General features: G+C 49.4%; 1 protein-coding gene across 1 annotated transcript in view; it reads left to right on the top strand.

Moving 5' to 3' along the window:
* DHX34 (DEAH (Asp-Glu-Ala-His) box polypeptide 34) overlaps nt 1–13847 on the top strand; it is a 28902-nt gene extending 15055 nt beyond the window's left edge. Inside the window, exons 7-16 of the mRNA XM_008586036.1 lie at nt 1974–2167; nt 2883–2984; nt 4700–4942; nt 5288–5461; nt 5815–5932; nt 8912–9018; nt 11177–11458; nt 12331–12507; nt 12716–12854; nt 13568–13847. Coding sequence (XP_008584258.1) covers nt 1974–2167; nt 2883–2984; nt 4700–4942; nt 5288–5461; nt 5815–5932; nt 8912–9018; nt 11177–11458; nt 12331–12507; nt 12716–12854; nt 13568–13701 — 1670 coding nt within the window. The 3' untranslated portion in view covers nt 13702–13847. The remainder of the gene's footprint in view (nt 1–1973; nt 2168–2882; nt 2985–4699; nt 4943–5287; nt 5462–5814; nt 5933–8911; nt 9019–11176; nt 11459–12330; nt 12508–12715; nt 12855–13567) is intronic.
* The last annotated feature ends 7999 nt before the right edge of the window (nt 13848–21846 follow it).

A 21846-nucleotide genomic window follows, 5' to 3' on the forward strand; every position in this document is an offset into this window, starting at 1 on the left:
TCAGCCAGTGAGCGGGAACCGGTCTGTATGTGGGATCCGAACCCTCGGCGGGAGCGCTGCCGCGCTTCCCAAGCGGCGCACTAGCGCAGTGTGCCACCGGGCCAGCCCCTCATTCTTGAGTCATCCTTGCCCCTCTAGGGGAGCCACTGGCCGAGGCACGTTCTTCTTGCCTGATTCTCCTGATTGAAGACATTCTGTTTCCACCAACAGCCCACACAATATTCCTGCCTCGGCAGGACCACCCAGGACACCATTTCCTGTGGAGCATGTTGCTCAGCAGAGTCTTTGGAATTAACAACTTTAAGGTCCCGTATCATAGCAACACGGCAGGACCTCAGAGTGGGCAGGAGGCTGGAGGTGATGGACTGTGAGGGCCTCCCAGGGCTAAGATGATGGTTATTTTTGCTTGTTTTAGAAGGAAACAAGGGTAGACTGGCCAGTCAGCCCACTTGGTTAGAGTGGTGCTGGTAACACCGAGGTAACGGGTTCAGATCCATGTACTGGCAGCTGCCAAAAAAAAAAAAAAAAACCCCCAAAACCAAAAATGGAAACAGGGCTAGAGTAAGGAGAATCAGAGCTGGGAAGCAAAATAATGTTTCACGAACACTCTGTATGCCAGCTTTAGGGACTTCATATCATTTTATCCTCACCTGCTGAGGACAGGGCCTCTGATTGCTCCAGATGTACAGATGAGGAAACTGAGGCATAGTGGGGAGCTGACATGTGCCTGAAGGCGTGGAACAAGTGAGTGAGAGAGCCTGACTTTGATCAAATGTGATGCTAAGTGCCTCATGCAGGCTGGGAGTAAGTGACTTCACTTTCCATCTGAGGAAACCAAGGTTCAGAGAATGGCTGGTGCTCACTCACTAGCCCAGTGGGTCCTACAACTGCAGAGTTGGGAGGCTCAGATGGCCTGCGCCGGGGTGGTCCTGGGCCCAGATGGCTCAGTTACTGTCCTCTGCACCAGGTGCAGTTCTGAGGCTTCACAAGGTGAAACAGTTAATCCTCATGGCAGCCCTAAGAGGAGAGATAGATGCTGCTGTTACCCCCTTTTATAGATGGGGAAACAGAAGCACAGGGAGTTGCCCCAGGTGACAGAGCTAGAGGGTCCTGGAATAGGACTTGCTTTCTGCTCACCTTTATGTCATGAGGCCAGCCCTGTGACAGGCACTTTGTGTAAAGACAGTCAAAGGGAACGGTGAGGGCAAATCTAGACACGTGACATGTGGACCACTGGCCATGGGGCAGGCAGGTGGGGCCCAAGGGTCCCATGAGGTCCAGTGTCTTCTCAGGTCCCCAGAAACAGGGGAAGTCTAGTTTCTATTGACCAGTGCTTGCAAATGGAGACGTTTCCCCCAGTTCTTTGGCCACGTGGGAATACTATTCCTACCCATTTGCGTCTCTGTGTCCTTCCCTGTCCTCCCTTCTTCCCCTCCTCCCCCTTTCCCTGCCTCTCTCCCCCTTCTTTCTCCTCTTCCCTCTTTACCTTCCACCTCACCCTTCCGCCTGTGCTTCCAACGAAGATGGCAGAAGATTCATTCTGCAGTAGGCACAAAAGTCAGCACCTGCTGTGTGCCAGAGCAGACCAAGCCACAGCCAACGTTCAGTTCACAATGTAGAGGGGGACCTTGGCAGTTCAAAACGAGTGCCGGGGAGTCAGTTGTAACTGGAAGAGTAGGGAAGACAGTGACATTGCTGACAGTAGTAGTCAGCACTTAGACAGTGTCCCCTACGTTCCTGAGGAGGCTGGCCCTGCGGTTATCTCTAATCTACAGGAGGGGAAACGGGCCCTTGCCTGAGGTCACATGACCAGATATCACAGTGTGGGGTTTGAATCTATCTGGCTCTCCATGCCCTTTGTGGGCGAGATAGGGGGAGGTGGGGGCAGGATGGGTTAGGGGACCCTGAGTGGTGAGGGGCGCAGCTATCCCAGCACCCAGAGGCTCAGCCCAGTGTCTGTCTGCTGGCCGCAGGGAAGATGCTGATTCTGGGCTCCATGTTCAGCCTGGCAGAGCCAGTGCTTACCATCGCGGCTGCCCTCAGCGTCCAGTCACCCTTCACCCGCAGTGCCCAGAGCAGTCCAGAATGTATGGCAGCACGGCGGCCACTGGAGAGTGACCAGGGTGACCCCTTCACACTCTTCAACGTCTTCAACACCTGGGTGCAGGTGACCTGGCAGTGGGGCCTCTCTGTCTGTCATTCTGCAGGAGGTCAGGGCCTCCTTCAGCTGTGACTTCTCCTTGTGCCACACCCCCACCCCACCGCAGGCAAGACCACTGAGCTCTCCAGAGCAGACTGGGCCTACCTGGGGAAAACCACATCTCCACCATTCATGCTTTTGAGCTGAGGGGACAGCACATACCAGGCCCAGGTTTGACAGGAAACTTGGGGTTCCTAAAGCACTGATTAAAACCAGTGCCACCTGAAGAAGGTCCAGTCTCCTTAGGGTGGCATCTGTAGATCCAACACACATCGGGCCCTGGCTCTGATCATTGCCCCATATAGGGCAGTGCTAGGGACCCACTGGTGGCCAAAACTACTGTAGTCTTGTCCTCTTGGGTCGCACAGCCAAGTGCAGAGAGACAGACCCATCCCTAGACACTGACAACCCAAGAGGGCTGGGATGGGGAGACCAAAGGGTTGGGAGAGGCCAGAGGGGGTACCTGACCCAGTATGGGAGTCTGGGAAATTTTCTTATACAACAGGGCATTGGGGGTGAGACCTGGAAGGAGGAGAGCAGGTGTTTCTGGGGGAGGGCTGACCCACCTTCCTCTCATCCTCCCAGGGGGTGGTGTTTGGGCCCATGCTGGGGCAGTCTGGGTGGTGGGTCAGCCCCCCTGCCCCCTGAGTTGGCTAGGCCCTGACAACTCACTTCTACCCAGGTGAAATCTGAACGGAGCAGAAACACACGCAAGTGGTGCCGCAGTCGGGGCATAGAGGAGCATCGGCTGTACGAGATGGCCAACTTGCGTCGCCAGTTCAAGGTGAGGCACAGGAAGAGGGGTGGGGACTGGTCCCACCCAAGCAGACAGGGTGTGAGCACACTCCAGACCACTCCCTCTCTCCTTGCCTGACAGTGATCAGGCCAGAGTCCCACCCTACCTCCACCTTCCCAACCAGCAGATGACCAGGCATGGGGCAGCCTAGGCAGGGCCAAAGGGGTAGAAATCCAGGAGGGATCCCTGGAGGAAGTGGACAGGGTCAGCAGTGACATTCCTCATCCTCAGGAAGAACCTTGCCCTCTGGATCAGATGTACTGAACTGGCAGCACAGGCTGAGTGCTGGGAGGCAGCTTAGGGTGATGGTTTGAGCCAACTAATCCAGAGCCGGACATCCCAGTGGCAAATCCTAGCTCTGCCATTTGCTAACAGTGTGACCCTGGGTACATTACTGATTGTGGGCCTCAGCTTCCCCTCTGAAACAGAGATGATAAAAATAGCACCTACCTCACAGCCTTCCTGTGAGGATTAAATCAGTTAACACACATAGAGCACTTGGAACAGGGCATAGCATGTAGGTGGTCTTGTACGAGTGCCTGCAATTACTATTACTATCATTATTACATAGGTGAGTGGACAGATAATTTTCTTTTAAATTATAAATGGATTCCTTCTATACCAGATGGTTCTGCAACTTGTTTGTTTCATTAACATTCCACGGATGTGTCTCCTGTTGAGTACAAAAAGATCTGCTGCTATGTACTTTTCAGTGGTCATGCAGTATCCATGGAATGAAAATAGAGTAAAAGAGTCCTTGGTATAATCCATTTCCTTTGGTTGCAGATGGGCAAATTGTGGCCCAGAGTGGGCAGTCACCTGGCCAAAGCCTCCTGCTCAGTTTCTTTTGTTGGGGACCACTGATGTCCCAACTGCTCTCAGCATCTATCTCTGTCCCTAGCTTCTAGAGCAGTGTTCAACCTTTGTTGGCCCCAGACACTTTGAGAATCTAATGAAAGGTGTGGGCCCTTTTGTACACACACACTAACACACACACGTGTGCAATATCCCGCATCCTCTGTTGGTGAGGGGCTCAGCAGGAAACGGGCCAATCACGCCGGGTCATTTGAGGACTATTTACAAAGGGTTGGGTAGGGTGGAGGGCAGGGGAACCTCAACTTTAATGTGCATCAGAGTCACTTTCCTGGCCCCACCCCCTGAGATTATGACTTGGTCAGTCTGGGATGGAGTCTGAGACTTGGCTTTTCTGCTAAGTCCCCAGATGTCCCAGATACTGCCTCTGTTGGTCATAGGCCCACACTTTGAGAAGCACTAGTGTAGGAAACCCACAGGGCTGGTGTGGCACTCTGGGACTGGTGAAGCACAGGCCCCCCCAGGCCTAAGGGGCAGGTGGAGGCAATGGCCAGATCCTGGACGCGGCTGTGGGGAGAGGGCGCTGGAACCTCCTGTCCCTGGCCCAGGCATTATGTTGGCTAACCATGACAATAGATGACTGCTTTCTTTCACAGAGCAGTTACGCTTGCCTGGCGTTGTACAGAGGGTTGTTCTTATCCAGTCCCCTTCAGACGTAACAGCCCTAGTGGGGAGGTACTGGGATGATCCTCATTTCCCATTTGAAGGATCCCACAGAAGGATGAGGTTGCTTGCTGGCAAGTGACAAGCCCCAGACTTGAGCCCGTATTGGAGTCTGGAGCCAATTCAGCCTGCCTCGTGTTTCTCACTCATGCCTCACCTGCCCCCAGGAGCTGTTGGAGGATCATGGGCTGCTGGCTGGGGGCCAGGCTGTGAAGCCAGGGGACAGCTATAGTCGGCTACAGCAGCGCCGTGAGCGCCGGGCACTGTATCAGCTGAAGCGCCAGCACGAGGAGAGCAGGGGGCGCAGGCGCAAGGTGCTGCAGCTGCAGGAGGACCCAGGCGGCTGCTCCAGCGATGAAGACCAGGCTGGCCCAGCCTCCCAGGGGGCTGATGATGGTGTGGACATCCAGGTGGGGCACGAAGGGTTGTCTAGTGCTGGGGTGGCAGGGTGGAGTTTACCAGAGGGGCCCTGCCCTGGGGTCTGAGGTGACATGGCCTTGCCCTGGGGCATGAAGGGACATGGCCCTTCCCTGGGTCTAAGAAGACATGGCATTGCCCTGGGGCATGAAGGGACCGGTTCTGCCCTGGACTCTGAGGGGACAGGCCCTGCCTTCACCTCAGGAACCAGGTTACCATGGACAGGACCCCAGTGGTCTACAGAACCCTTTGGGTCCATGTGTCGTAGTACGTAGTACAGGCCACTTAGGTAGTGGGGAGGGTCCCCCTGGAACCTGCCTTTCTTGTGTTCCCACAAGGATGTAAAGTTTAAGCTCCGGCACAACCTGGAGCAGCTGCAGGCAGCTGCCAGCTCGGCCCAGGCCCTGACCCGTGATCAAATGGCCCTGCTCAAGCTAGTGCTGGGCCGGGGCCTCTATCCCCAGCTTGCCATCCCGGACCCGTTCAACAGTGGCCGCAAGGACTCAGATCAGGTGGGTCCTCTCCCCACTCCCATCCCCGTGTTTGTTTTGTCATTCGACACATATTTCCAAAGTGCCTGCTCTGTGCTGGGGACACAGTGGTGACTGAAACAGCCCTGGTCCTGCCCTCGTGGGGCTCACAGTCCAGTGGGGCAGACAGAGTACCCCAGCAGACAGAGAGGGCAGGGCTGGGGTGGTGGAACCCAAGGGGCTGTGGGAGCTCAGAGGGAGCACCTGACCCAGCCTGGAGGGGTTCAGGGAGGGCTTCCTGGAGGAGGGGACCTAGCCAAGAGGGTGAAGGAAGAGCATCCCAGATAGTGGAAGAGCAGGTCAGAGGGCCTCTGCTTCACTTTTGGCCTCTGCAGATTTTCCACACCCAGGCCAAGCAGGGCACCGTGCTGCACCCCACCTGTGTCTTCGCCAGCAGCCCTGAGGTGCTGTACACACCGGAGCAGGAGACTAGGGGCAGCGAAAGGACCCGAGGTACAGGGAGCCCAGGTGGGAGGGAGCCCCCATCTGGGATGTGAAGGGCAGTTACACAGTGACCTCAGGGGCCCCTCACTGGCTGGGGTTCCCCCTTGCTGCTTCCCATACCCCACCTATGCTTGTGCTGCTGGCACGGGGCCTGTAGGAAAAGGAGGTTCTGAGGGCCAGACCTCGCTGGGTGGCCTTGAGTGGACCACTCCCACACTGAGCCTTGCCCTTGGAGTTGGCTGACTTGGACCAGTGTGGCCATTTCCAAGTAACAGAGCACCCATCAGGAGATCTGAGCCATGGTTCCATGAGCTCCCCAACTTGGTCCTGCAGTGGGAGGCTCCCCTGCCCCGCACACACAGAAGGGCATCTTGCCACAGACATGGCTGCATGCTAGCAGTCAGATGCAGATTTGGCCAACCTTCTAGTTGGAGCTGGGCCACCTGAGCCTCAGCTGGGTGCCTACACACAGGACCAGTCAGGTCTCAGCCCAGGGCACCCTTCTGAAGGGTACTGCCAGTGTGCTTGGACAGGGGCTTTACTCCTGAAACCTCAATTGCTAGTTATGTATTTTAGCCGAGCTCTGGAACGCAGCTCATCTTCCTCCTATGTGTAGAGAAAGTGACATGCTTTATTAAAGTGATAAATATGAGGGGACTTCAAAAAGTTTGTGGAAATATGGAATTAAAATATGAAAATAAAAAATGTAAACTTTATTTCTCAACATAAGCTCCGTCAAGTTTAGGACACTTTTGTAAGCAATGACACCAGCCATTTAGTCCATCCCTAAGGAACCGAGAATCCTGGGAACTTAACCATGTCAATGCAGTCTTTTATGTTATTAACTGAAGAAAAATGGGTGCCCTTTAAATATTTTTTAAGATTAGAAAATGAAAAGAAGTTAGAAGGAGCCAAATCAGGACTGTAAGGTGGATGCCTAATGATTTCCCATCAAAACTGTCACAAAAATTGCCCTCGTTTGATGAGAGGAGTGAGCAGGAGCATTTTCATGGTAGAGAACAACTCTCTGGTGAAGCTCTCCCGGGCGTTTCTCTGCTGAAGCTTTGGCTGACTTTCTCCAAACACTCGCATTATAAGCAGATGTTATTCTTTGACCCTCCAGAAAGTCAAGAAGCAAAATGCCTTGAGCAACCCAAAAAACTGTTGCCATGACCATTGCTCTTGACTGGTCCACTCTTTTGTTTAGGCTGGACCGCTGTCACCTCTTGGTGGCCATGGCTTTGATTGTGCTTTGTCTTCAGGATCGTACTGGTAAAGCCATGTTTCATTTCCTGTTACAGTTCTTCAAGGAAATACTTCAGGATCTTGATCTCACTTGTTTAAAATTTTCATTGAAAGGTCTGCTCTCGTCTGTAGCTCATCTGGGTGCAACAGTTTTGGCTCCCATCGAGGGGAAGGTTTGCTCAACTGTAATTTTTCAGTCAGAATTATATAAGCTGAATCAATTGAGATGTCTGTGGTATTGGTTGTTGTTTCTGCTGTTAATCATTGGTCCCTTTCAATTAGGGCATGAACAAGATTGATTTTTTCCTCGCAAATTGATGTGGATGGTCTGCTGCTGTGGGCTTCATCTGCAACATTGTCTTGTCTCTTCTTTTTTTATTTTGGTGGCTGGCTGGATCCCATCCCATGGGATCCATACCCATGACCTTGGGATTATGAGGCTGTGCTCTAACCAACTGAGCTAACCTGCCAGCTCTGTCTTGTCTCTTCTTAAAACGAGTTTTTCATTTGTAAACTGCTGATTTCTTTGGGGCATTGTCCCCATAAACTTTCCATAAAGCCATCAATTATTTCGCCTTTCTTCCACCCAAGCCTCACCGTACATTTGGTATTTGTTCTTCAGTCTTAGCAGAATTTGTGATAGGGCTTCTTTTCAAACTGATGTCTTATCTTTCTTAGCGCTTCAAACTAGATGCTGTTCAGATATGTTATAACAGGTTTGTATTAGTTTATTTTCGTGCCAAAAAATCTGGAAACCTATCATAGTATTTTCATAATATGCATTTTTAGTGAACTTTTTGTAGACCCCTCACATTAATCCAAAAAGATAAGGTTTATCATTTTAAATTATAAGGTAGAATTGGAAACTTTTCTCCCTAATCTTTAACAGCTGTAAATTCCTTCAAACAGTAAAGGGCCATGAAAAATGATTATTTTGTACATTGTTGAATGTACTCATTATCCTGATTTGAGCATCACATATTGCACACAGGTATTGATATTCAATTCTGTACCTCACAGGTATGTATAATCAACTGTGTTACAGTAATAAAAAAATAAATTCCTAGTCAATTTACCCTCTTCCTATTACGTTGTTTTTCTCCTTTTTTAAAATTTTTGAAAATTTCCAAACATCATTCAAGTAGAGTGTGATGAAGCCCTGGTGCCCTCACCCAGCTTTAATTACCATCAACATTTTGCTGTCCTTGTTTCTTCTGTCCCCTTACTTTTTTTTCCTTCTTGCTGGAGCATTTTATAGCTGATCCTGGACATCAGGTCATTTAGTAGTAAAAATAATAAGGGCCATTTTTCGCATTACTATAATGCTGTTATTACTCCTAACAAAATTAACAACGAATCCTTAATGCTGTCAAATAGGCATATTCATTGTGGCAAAGTATTTAAAAATAAGTTGCAGACATTTTATTGTTATTCACATGAGCATTTTCTTTCTTTTTTTTTTTTTTTTTCTTTTGTGACCGGTAAGGGGATCGGAACCCTTGGCTTGCTGTCGCCCGCACCATGCTCAGCCAGTGAGCACACTGGCCATCCCCATGTAGGATCCAAACCCGGGGCCTCGGCGCTCCCAGCGCCGCACTCTCCCGAGTGAGCCACGGGTTCGGCCCTAGCATTTTCTTTATATGGATGTATAACTTGACCACATGGGGCAGGCAGGCCTGAGGGGATAGGTGGGGAGAGTCGGGTGGCTGGGGTGAGCCTGAGCTATTCTCTTCAACCTTTTAGATGTCAAAGACAAGATGAGTAGCCAACACCAGCTCCTCACCTTTGTATCCCTGTTGGAGACCAACAAGCCCTACCTGGTGAACTGCGTCCGCATCCCTGCCCTCCAGGTGCGTCTCTGCCCCACACCCCTCCGACTCCCAGGTTTGATAGCTGCGTTGGTGGGCCTGGAGGAGCCGCCTTCCACCACACTGGCTGTAGGCCTCAGCCGTGGACTGCAGACTGTCAGTGTGGCTGCTATCTTTTTCATTCATGGATTTGCTCAACAATTACTTGCCAAGTGCCTGCTATGTGCCAGGCACTGTTCCAGGCTCTGAAAACAGAAGTGAACAGGGCAACAGCCCCAGCCCTGACCTCCTGGGGCTCACCTAGCAGGGGAGGACAGACAATAGCAACAAACACAGTAGAGCTCAAAATGATCCGTTAGAGGTGGTTAGAGGTGATAAATGTTAGGGCAAAATAAAGAGTAGGGTAAGGGGGTAAAGGGCGAGGGTAGGGCACAGGTTGTAGATCTGGTGATCGTGGTGGGCATCATAGAGAAAGAGTAATTGAGCAAAGACCTGGAGGGAGGGAGGGAGCCATGTGGATCTCTGGGGGAAGAGCGTCCCAGGCAGAGGGATGGCACGTTCAGAGGCCTGGGGCAGACACATGCCTGGTGTGCTCTGGAAAATGTTGAGGCAGAGTTGGTGAGTGGGAGTGTGGCTGGAGATGGGGTCAGAGGCAGGTGGTGGGGCAGAAGCCCTGGGAGGGTTCTGAGCAGAGCTGGGACAGGGTCTGGTGTGGGGCAGAAGCAGGGATCCCAGCAAGGAGCTGACTGCGGCCATCCAGTCCAGAGAGGATGGTGGCTGGCACCGGCCAGAGGCTGAGGACATGCTTAGATTGCAGATACACTTGTGTATGTGTGTAGCCAGAAAGTGATGGTCCTGACAGTGGTAGCTGCTGTACCTTGAGTGCTCACTGCGTGTCACCCTGTGGCCCCAGGCCTGACCTGTGTGAGTCCTTGAACAGCCTTGCGATTGTCACTTTATAAAGAAGACTGAAGCTCAAGGTGGGGGCAGGTCACTTCCTAAGTCACATAGCAAGTGGCCAAGCCAGAGCTCCAAGGTCACATGCTGCACCCTCATTGGTGAATGTCCACATTACCAGGACCCCCTCGATTTGGTCCCAGAGAACATAACAGGGAAGAGAGAAATCCTGTGGGCTCCCAGAGCCTCAGGAGGCTTTGTTGACACACTGATTTCCACTGACACCAGGCAAGCTCTGCTCATTTCTATAGTTATCCGGATGGGTCTTGAGCACCTACCTTGTGCCAGGCACCATTACTATTCTAGGTGCCAGGGACGCAGCCATTGTCCAAATCGACAAAACTCCCTGTGGGGCTCCTATATGATGGGTGAGGCAGACAGTAAACAAAAACACAAAAATAAAAAAGGCAATGCCAGATGCTCATCCAAGCACTCTAAAGAGGCAAATAAGCAGGGTGAGGGACAGAGAGTGCTGGCCACCAGCAGGACCGCAGGAGGAAACAGGTCTGCTGGCTGAGGTGCTGCCCGACGTTGTAATCTCTCCTCCCCTTTTACAACTTGTTTATGATGGAGGATTCAGACGTACACAATAGTAGGCAGAATGGTGTATTGAACCCTCGTGCACCTTCACCCAGCCCCCAAATCATTAGTCTTGTCCCATCTTCTCCCCTGCCCTGTCAGCATTTGTAATTACCACCCTGACTTCTGTCCCCATAGGTGAGTGTGCGCTCGGTGTCTGGGTTCTTTCCCTCCACGTTGTGGATGTGTGTGAGTGTCATCCCTCAGCCATCCTATTTTAACATGCAGCCCCTCCCTCTCCCAGCACTCTAAAATATGCTACCCCTGCTGCCCCCACCACTCCTGTGCCCCCTTCCCTGATGTAGCTGCTTCTTAGGACATGCTCTGTATTTTACTCTTTAATCTTGTTTATAGTCTGTCTCTGCAAGTCACATATCAGCTCTAGCGGGGCAGAGGCTTTGTCTTTCTTGTTCAGAGTTGTATCTCAGCACCTGGAAGAGTGCCTGGCAGAGTAAGCTTGCAGGAAGTGTCCATTGGGTGGTTAGAAGGATGGATGGGGAGGTGGATGGATGGGTGGACGGATAGACAGGTAGGTAGGGTGGGTGGATGGATGGGTGAGTGGATGAATGGGTGGGTGGGCATGAGCCCAGCTGGGTGGGGTTCTTTCTAAAGTGATGTCCTACCCCTCACACCCAGTCCCTGTTTCCTACTCCCTCTCTTCCAGTCCCTCCTGCTGTTCAGTCAGTCCCTGGACACCAATGGTGACTGCTCCCGCCTGGTAGCCGATGGCTGGCTAGAGCTGCAGCTGGCAGACAGCGAGAGTGCCGTCCGGCTCCTTGCAGCTTCCCTGAGGCTCCGTGCCCAGTGGGAAAGTACCTTGGACTGGCAGCTGGCTCGCAAGGCTCAGCAGCGGCCAGAGGAGGAGGAAGAGGAACAGGATCTGCTGGCCAGCTGCAAGGAGATGGCAGCCCTGAGCAGGGAACTGCTGCAGTTCATGGCATCCAAGGTACCTGGTACCCAGGGTGCCTGTGCCTGCCTGTGGCTGGAGGGCGTCTGCCACAGGGGTTGAGACTTGGAAAGGCCTGGCTTCCAGTTCACTCAGTGTAGGCACATTTGAGAGTTTTCAAGCCAAAGAGTTTAAGTGATTTGCCCAAGGTCACACAGCTGATTAAAGGGTGGAACCAGGATTGGATCCAAGAGCCGGGCTCCAGTGGCCACTCGACTAACCACTGCCCTGTGCCACCTGCATCACTCACTCAGTAGGTATTTATTAAGCACCTGCTGCACCTGTGGTGCATGTTACCCCCAACTAATAGTTAAGGGTATTCAGGATGTGAGAAGGAAGCTGTAGTTATCTGTCCATGGAGGACAGAGAAAAAGAATTGGATGGAGCAGACTTGAAATCAATCTCCAACTCTTAAGTGGGGAGTCAAGAATTGTTTCTGATTCTACTTCATGTGAGCGTGGTGGGGAGAAGGGTGCAATCCAGGATGACTTCCCAGAGGAGTAGAGGGGCTGAGGACAAAGGGCAGAAACCCAGTGAGCCAGGGAAAGGGGAACAGTGCTGACGTGGAGAGGGCGAGGAGGAGGAGGGCCAAGGTGGCCAGACTTGAAGGCCAGACTCAAGGTCTGGATATGGTCCCACCAGCAACGGAGCAGAGGAGGGGACGAGGGAAGGCAGTTGAATGGGGGATGGGGCGTCAGGGCATGTTTGAGACAAGCTTCTGGTCGTGAGTGTCTGAAACCAAGTTGTGATGGGCGTAAGTAATTGGCTTATGTAACTGATATGTCCAAGGGAGGGCTTTGAGCACAGCTGTATCCAGGAGCTGAGATGGTCTCACCCTGAGCCTGTCTCTCTCCTATCTCTCCTTCCTGTAGGTTCCCTACAGCCTCCGGAGACTAACAGGGCTGGAAGCCCAGAACCTTTATGTGGGACCCCAGACCATCACGGCTGCCCCCAGACTCCCCAGCCTCTTTGGCAGCTCTACCCTTTCCCCCCACCCTACCAAGGGGGGCTACAGTGTCACTGACTTCCTCACCTACAACTGCCTCACGGTGAGCCCACCTTGGCCCCCCCCATCCTCCTGCCCCGGAGAAGGGATTTTAGGGAGATCCCACCCACACCCTCCCAATCATAGTCCTACATGGTCCAGGGACGTGGTTTCCCAATAGGGCCTGCAGCCCTGAGGGTTCTGGGAAGGGTCCAGCCGGTGGTGTGGGGTGGGGGCAGTGGGGCCCAGCCTTGATGGCCTGCCTGCTGCAGAGTGACACAGACCTGTACAGCGATTGCCTGCGCACCTTCTGGACCTGCCCCCACTGTGGCCTGCACATGCCGCTCACGCCCTTGGAGCGCATCACCCATGAGAACGCCTGTCCTGAGGCCCCACAGGATGGCCCCGCAGGCAAGGATGGGCTGTGGGGGACCTGGGTCACCTGTGTCTGCCCAGCCATTCATCCATCCCACAGTTGCTTCCTGTGCATCTGGATGTTCACTGGGCACTGGGGACTGATGACCTCAGCCCTCTGGCCCTGGCTGGTGGCATACACAGGCCTTGTCATGAAGACCCAGAGCCTAGGGCAGGGAGGGCTGGGAGCACCACCTCTTTCTGTCTGTCTCTCTTTGGTTTCTCTCTTTTTCTTTGGTCTCTCTGTGTCACTGTCTCTGTCTCTGGACAGTTTCCTTGTTTCTGTTTCTCTGTGTCTCTCTGTGGCTGTGTCTCTTGTTCCTTTTCTCTGTCCTACAGCTGCCTCTGTCTGGGCCACATCCACCCTGTCGTCACACAGGGGACACTGCAGTGTCTGCTGTAGTGCACCACTTGCCACACACCAGGGTTCAGTGAGGGAGACCACAGCAAGGCCACATGGCTCCCACCGAGGGTTCACTCTGTCTCTTTCAGTCTCCATGTCTCTTGTGTGTTTCCTTCTGTCTGACCGGCGAGGACAGAGAGTAAAGACTGACCTGTGTATGCATATTAATCAAGGATGGCTTCCCAGAGGAGGCAAACCCTCTTCCCTAAAGGCCAGGAGAGAGCCTAAGCCCCATGGGTACTGGGGTTTGGGTGGGGGTGGAAGCACTCAGTGGAGCCCTCCTCATGGCCCCTCTCTCCTCCCTTAGGGACTGAGGAAGATGCCCCTGAGCCCCTCCAGAAGGTGTCTGCCCTGCAGAGGCCCTTCCACTGCGAGGCCTGCCAGAAGGACTTTCTATTCACACCCACAGAGGTGCTGCGGCACCGGAAGCAGCATGTGTGAGCTGGGCTGGGAGCCCTGCCCACCTCCCTGCCCAGGGCCAGGGCACCTGCCTGTCCCCCAGCCTAGGCTCAGAACCGTGGTCTGGTCACAGTCCAGAGGTGGGGGAGTGCGAATATGTGAATAAAGTCTACTATTCTGACTCAGACTTTTAAGCCTGCTCCTGCCCATTCAGAAAGTAGCAGTTGTTTCTGTCATTCCTCCCCAGGGTCTAGCTTATATCTTTACTGCTGCAGTGTGCCACCTGGGGGGTCCTGGGGAAGATGTGGAGTGTTAGCTGAGCAGAGTCTTCTGGTATTTCCTGATTCCAGGTGCAGGATCTTGGCATCTCTGGTGGCTGCTCCCTCCTGAATCTGTCGACACGGTCTCTGCTTCCCCTTGAGCTAGGGAGACCCTGAATTTGCCATCCACATGAGTCACTTTGAGAGTTGGGCAGGGAGGTAGGGGGCATTAAGATTTTCATGGGACCACAGGCTCCCAGCATGGTCACCAGGGACACTCCTGCTGCTGGACCCATGGGCAGTTCTTAGACATCCCCTGCTGGACTCCCCAGCCACCCTCCCTCTTCTCAGGCACTTTGGCCCCAATTCTCTCCCCCTCCCTGACTGTCCTCACCTGCTGTGCTCTGCTCCCTCCTCCCCGCCCCACCTGAATATGCAAGGGGTGGGGGGCCTGGGTTCTATCCACGGCCCCACCTTGCCTCACCTTCTTATGAGCTCATGCATCTCAAAACTGCCATGTTCCAGCGTGCATTCTTAAGCAAGTGTTGCCTCCGGCACCTCAGTTTCTTCATCTGTAAGATGGGATCATGCCTCCTACCTCTCAGTACAAGGATCCCAGTCAGAGTCAGCCCTCCACACATTTCAGCTGTTATTAGTTTTTAAAATTATAGTTTTATGCCTGTGGGAGAGTGAGGAATCAGAAAGTTGTCAGGAATAGAAAATGGAAAAACAGTAGAGAAAATAAATGAAACAAAATGCTGATACTTTGAAAAGAACAATAAAGTTGATCAGGAGAAAAAGAGACATGGTGTAGCAATGAAAGTAGGACAACGTTACAGATCCTACAGATATTGAAAGGGTGGGGAATGTTAGGGACAACTTGATGCCAATAAACGCAGCAACTCGATTGAACTGGAAAAGTTTCTTGAAAGACCCAAATTGTCAAAGCTCACCCAAGAAGAAACAGAGAAACTGAAGAACTCTTAAGGAAATTTAATTCATAATTAAAAACAAAGAGAACAGGCTCAGATGGGCTTACTGGTGACCTCTACGAAAACAGAAGGAAGAAACGATACCAACGCAACATCAACTCTTCCACAGCACAGAAGAGGCACCTCCTGACTGATTCTGCGAAGCCAGCACTACCCTACTGCCAAAACCAAACCAAGACAACGTGAGAAAAGAAAGCTCTATGCCAATATCCTTTATAAGCATAGAAAGGCTGGCTGGTTAGGTCAGTTAGAGTGCAGTGTTGTAACACCAGGGTGAGAGGGTCAGGTCCTCGTGCTGGCCAGCTGCCAAGAAAAAAAAAAAAAAAATACACACACACACTTAGACACAAAAATCCTTCATAAAAGCTTTGCAAATCATATTTAACAATGTAAAAAAAGAATAATATGTACATCATAGCCATGTAGGTTTGTTCTAGGAATGCAAAGTTGGTTTAACATTTGAAAGTCAATGTGATTCACCATATTAAAAACAAAAAGCATTTGACAAATTTTAACACCTTGTGACCTTGAGTAAAACCCCTTGACTTCGCTGTGCCACTATTTCCCCCCCCCCAACAAATGAACCCAGCAGAACTGCCCATTTCCTCCCAAAGTGATTTCATTGTGTTTTTGTTTTTCCACTTTTATTTTACTGTGACATACATTCAACATAACAAGAATGTATTAAATATAATGTACAGCTTAAGGAATAAGATAAAACTCTCATGTAACCATTAATACTCAAAGTCTCATCCATTATTCTCTCCCCCTCATTACCAAACATAGGTAATAATTATCCAGCATTTGAGGTAACTATTTCCTTGCTTTTCTTTATAGTTTACTATGAATGTATCCCTAAAAAATATATAGTATAGTTTTACTTGTTTTTGTACTTTATATAAATGGAATAATACTGTATATATTTATTGTAGTTTTTATCTCAGCATTGTGAGATTTATCCAAACAGATGTACTATAGCTGTGATTTGTTCATTTTTACTTTTGTATAGCTTTCCATTGCATGAATAAACCACAATTTAAAATAAATCTACCCTATTTTATATGAACTTCAGGTAGATTTCAGTTTTTTACTGTGTTTCTGTGAACAGGAATGTCTTGTATTTATCGTTTGATGTACGTGAGCAAGAGCTTCTTTGAATGTATCCCTAGGAAGATTGCTAAGTCTTAGGGTATGTTCAAGTTCTACATTACAAAGTAATGCTAAACACTTCCAGAGCAGACATGTAGTAATTGACACCACTACCAACAATGTGTCAAAACTCCTGTGATTCTTTTTTCCATTTTATTGGAACATAGTTGATTGTACCTATCTGTGGGGTACAGCATTGAATATCAATACCAGTATGCAATATCTGTAATCAATTTCTGTGGCCTTTTACCAATTCCTCCTTTTCCCCCTCCCTCTCCCCCTTTCCCACCCCTGGCAACCTCAGGAGATTTCATTTCAATATGGAAGCCTAGGAAAGCCTGATAAATATGTGTATGTGTGTGTGTATGTATATATATTTTCCTGAGTAAAAAAGCAATGCATGATTGTCTCAGGCAGGGGTCACAGCCTAAATAGAAACCACTCCAAGTGTTTTGAACAGGGAACTGGGTGCCTACAAACTCATGGGAGGCTGGAGGAGCGTGCTCTAGGCTGGGCTCTCAGGAATGATACCCAGAGGGACAGCCCAGAACCGACCCACCTAGAGAGGTGCCGCCCCTGTGTCTGCCACTGAAACCACTGAGGTCAAGAACACTGGACAAGGCTGTGATCCTGGGATCACTCCGTCCACGTCCACAGGAGGGTGTTTAATCGTTGGAACCTAATTCTCCGTCCAGAATCTCAGCTGCCAGGGAGTCTGGCAGGTACGGTTGTTGCTTCCAGCCTCTGCTAAGAGGATGGATGGAGGTCAGCCAAGCCCATCCAGTGTCCACAGTGATGAAGAGCATGGTAGGAAGTGGATGGTAGGAGAGGATGCAGGAAAGTGAATTTAAAGAAATAAAAATCCGCCATAATTCACCATCCAAGGGTAGGCAGGCCCTGTGACACTGCCTTCTCTCTGCCTAGGTATAAATACATAAGTGAATATAAATATATCATTTAAAGTCAGTCAAGGTTCTACTGTATGTCCTTGTGTGTCCTCTCTATTTAATACTTCTCTGTGGCAAATCATGAGGATTTCTCCAGATCATTACAAATTCTTCCAAAATTGGATTTTCTAGGGGCTGTGAAATATCTAACTGACTTGCCATCACCTTAAAAACCTATTTCCTGTTCTACATTTGGGCAGTTTCTGTTCTTTCCTCTTCTAATAGCATAATAGTAAACATCTTTGCATACACTTTTTCTCAGGAATTTTTGTCCATGTTTGAGTTTCCATTTTTTTTTTTTCCTTTTTGTCTTTTTTACTGACCGGCAACGGGATTGCAACCCTCGGTGTTGCTCCCGCACCACGCTCAGCCAGTGAGCAGGAACCGGTCTCCACATGGGATCCGAACCCTCAGCGGGAGCGCCCCCACGCTCCCAAGCGGTGCACTCTCCAGTGTGCCACCGGGCTGGCCCTGAGTTTCCATTTTAAAAAGGTTTTCTACGCGATAGAAAAATCGGAAATGCTGGGAAAAAGTCATAAGGAAAAAGCATTTTCTCAAGTCCCCCGACCCAAGAGACTCGGCTTCTCTGTAGGGCACATTCCCAAGAGTGCGATTACTGGGTTGAAAGGTCAGACCATTTGCGAGGAGTCTCCGGCACAGACTGCAGAATTTCCACTCCTTTTAAACCATCTGTATATTTCTGTCCAACTATATTAGTTTGTTTCTGTTGCTTATAACAAAATATATGGAACTGGGTATTTGATAGAGAAATTTATTGCTTACAGTTTCTGAGGTGGGGAAGTCCAAAGTCCACCTGGTGGTGGCAACAGTGACCCAGGGGTCTCACTTTGCAGAGAGAGCAGAGAGAGATAGTTCTTCATGCACTGTCCTTTTAAAGACCTCAGAACCATGCACCTGACCACCATTTTTAATCCATTCACTACTGCACAGTCCTACAATCCAATCACCTCTTCGAGACTCCACGTTTCAATTACCATGATAGGATTTCCCACCCTCTTAACAGTCACAGTGGGGGCTAAGTTTCTAATACGTAAAACTTGAGAGACACAATTCAAGCTTCAATGAGTTGTGGGGGGGACATAATTCAATCCACTATACCAACTTACAAGAGAAATTGCATGTACTTTGTTATAATAGCAAACATACAGTGCCATTCTAAGCACTTTACATGTATGAATTCGCTTAGTCTTTATTTTTTAAAATTTTTAAAAATTTTTAAAAAGACGACCGGTAAGGGGATCTTAACCCTTGACTTGGTGTTGTCAGCACCACGCTCACTCAAGTGAGCTAACCGGCCATCCCTATATAGGATCCGAACCTGTGGCCTTGGTGTTACGAGCACCACACTCTGCCAAGTGAGCCACGGGCTGGCCCATGAATTCGCTTAGTCTTCAAAACAACTGAGCAAGATAAATAATATCATTACCTCTGTTTTGCAGATGGAGGAGCTGAGGCATAGAGAGGCTGAGTAACCCACACAGGGTCACACAGCCAGTATGTAACAGAGCTGGGATATGAACCTGGGCTGCCTGGCTCCCAAGTCTATGCTCTTAGCCACAATTTTATGCTCCCTACTGATCTTTCTTCTTTTTAACGGCTAGGTAGAGCTACACAACATAAATAGACTATAATTTACTCAGCCATTACCCAATTGATAGGTGTCTTTGTGGCTTCCAATTTTCTGATATAATGGGGGCTGGATCCAGGTTTTGTGGGGGCTGCAGCACATACAATTTGTAAGCCCTCTTTTGGAAAAAATACAGAACTACAAGCACAAAATTAGGCACAGACTCTTGGAAAGGGCTTGTGCAATTGAGGGGCTCTGAAGCTTGAGCTGTGTTAGTATCATAATAAATCCCCCCGTGCTAACTGTATTGCAGAAATAAAAATAGATATGCCAAGTTGCAGAGGATATATATCCTTGCACAGCTCTGTGCATGTGAGCAAGTGTTTTGGGAGGTAAGATTCCTAAAGGTGGAGTTTGGACTTTCTGTCCCCAGTACCTACAACAGTCATGCCTGGAACATAGTAGATGCTCAATAAGTATGAGGGTACTTCAAAAAGTTCATGGAAAACTAGGATTAAAAGATAACACAAATTGGTCTCTGCCATTTTCACAATGTAATACCCTGCCATCACTGGTCACCACCAGAGAAAGCCTTCACCAGATATGTTCTCTGGACTTTGGACTTCCTAGCCTCTGAAACTGACTTCCAATCAAGATGGAAGAATAGATGGCACCCAGCATCACCCTATCCCATAATCAACCAATTTGCAGCTATTAAAAAGCAAAGAATTGCCAAGCTGGGGCCGCTAGAGCTCAGGGGAAGAGGAAGAGAGACCTACAGAGTTCATGAAGGCAGAAGAAGTCATGATGAGAGAAGGACTGCTCCAACTGTTTCAAGTCCCAGACACTTCAAGATTGGCCCTGGTGAGCACTCACAGCAAGAGCTGGCAAAAGCTGCAGCTGTGCTCTTCCTATGAAGTTGCTTGGAGGTGACGGGGAGAAGAGGGCCTTGGTGGCTCCCAGGCCAGCAAGACCACTAACAGGTTTCCCGTGGACCCACATAGGAGGGAGATGCTGCAGACAACTGAAAACAGGGGCCACTCAGAGGCCAGTGGGTCACCACAAGGGACCAGCTAGTGTCCTGTCCCATGGGAAGTGTTTGGAGCACGGGTAGTAGGGGAGATGGGCCCAACAGGGGAACACTGGGGCACAGCATGGACAGCTGATCTGCCCTCCAATCAGCACAGGTCCACTCAGTGGAGAGTGGTCAGGAATATAGAACAGCAGTGTGCTGAAAAGACTCAGGCCCAGACCAGAGTTTCCACATAACCCAGGAAACTCTGTATTGAACCTCACAAGACCCGGAAGTGCTTACAAGGTCAATAATTAAAACCTGAGCTGCACAAAAAGCCTTCCCCAGAAAAATCAACAGCGAAGCAGCAATTTAGCTCAACCACGGGGCTCAAATGCTGGTTCCCACAGGAGGTTCCCCCATTTTAGAAGTAACCAAAGGACAACAAATTAGTTCCAGTGCAGAGTTCAAGTGGTAGGAATAGCAAATAATCCAACACAGAACTGAAAGAAAAAACAAAACCCCACAGATCAGACACAAAGTTCTGATGTTAACCAGTAAAGGCCTAATACCACCAAAGAACACCTGTAAAGCCTAGAAGGACCAGAAGGCCCCTGGGCTCCTGAGCTAGGGCAGTGGGGGACCAAGGGCCTCAGCCATGTCCCTCCGAAGTCCACATCCAGCCAAACCATGACCGAATCACTGCAGAAATTCCCCTGGGCTACCCTCTTGGAATGAGGGGTGTGCCACAGGCCTTGACCATGGTTCCCCTCTTCCTCTTCCTTCCACCTATCCCCTTTCCCGTCCCCCAACTGTTCTGCAACAACATCTTACAACGTAAAATAAATAAATAAATAAATAAAGTAATAATTAATTTTTTAAAAAGGTTAGGGTTAGTCTTTCATTAACATTTTGAAGTACTCTCATAGTTATTGAATATCTTGAACAGGATGCAAAAATACTAATCATACAGAAAAATTGGACCAAATAGACTATATTAAAACTTCTGTTTATCAAAAGACACCATTAAAAGAGTAAAAAGTGGTGGCCAGTTAGCTCAGTTGGTTACAGCATGGTGTTATAACACCAAGGTCATGGGTTCGGATCCCTGTACCAGCCAGCTGCCAGAAAAAAAGAGTGAAAGACAAGTCACAATCAGAAGATATTTGTGGTACATATATCCCACAAAAATTCATCTCCAGAATATAAAAAGAGCTCTTACAAATCAGGAAGAAAAAGACAACCCAGTGGAAAATAGACCAAACCGTAGATTAAAATGATCGGAGACGCGAAGGAAGACGCAGCGGACGAGATGCAGGTGAAGAGCGGGGGCTACTGCTCTCTCAGGTGAGTAGCCCCGACCCAGCCGCTGTGACAGCTTTTATTACATTTAGCAGCTTGTGCACGCGAGGTAAGCATTAGTGCATAAATTCTGCTATACTTTTCTCAAGAGCAGAAGGCCGCTACCTCCCTTCTCAAGCACCTGGTTATCTATAATGCGCCTCCTGGGAACATCCCAACAAAGTGTTCTCACAACTTCAAACGTTCTCAAGGATTGTTTGCAATCCTTGATACTTCTTGGTTGTTAACTCGTATGCAAGTTCACCAAGTGAACACGTCCTTGGGTGCCGGGTGCTGACCACAGAAGTCCATTAACCATTTCCTTCACCAAACATTTAGATACTTCACAAAAGAGAATATTGGAATAGCCAATTAGCAGCTGAAAAGAAGATGCTCGACTTCACTAGCCACCATGGAAATGCAAATGAAGGCCATGTGGTGGATCTACTGGAACTCTCCGATTGCCGGTGGGAGAGTCAATTGGAAGAACTACTTTGGAAACTTTTTAGTATTTTCCTTTAAACTTAAACATAAACATACACTTACCCTATGACAGCAATTCTGCTCCTAGATATTTACCCAAGAGAAATGAAAACATGTCCACATAAAACCTTATACGTGAATGTTCATAGCAGCTTTATTCATAATAGCACAAAGCTAGAAACAGCTCAAGTGTCCTTCTATGAGCGAATGAATAAACTGTGATATATTCAGACCATGGAACACTACCCGCCAATAAAAAGGAACAAACAGCTGATACACACAATAGCAAGGATGAATATCAGAAATGTTGCTTTGAGTGAAAAAATCCAGGAATAAAAAATACATACTGTATGATTCCATTTATGTGAAATTCTTTTTTTTTTTTTTTTTTTTTTTTTTTTTTTGAGACCGGCCA

The sequence above is a fragment of the Galeopterus variegatus genome, unplaced genomic scaffold (assembly GCF_000696425.1).
Source record: "Galeopterus variegatus unplaced genomic scaffold, G_variegatus-3.0.2 Scaffold3811, whole genome shotgun sequence".
NCBI classification, from domain to species: domain Eukaryota; kingdom Metazoa; phylum Chordata; class Mammalia; order Dermoptera; family Cynocephalidae; genus Galeopterus; species Galeopterus variegatus.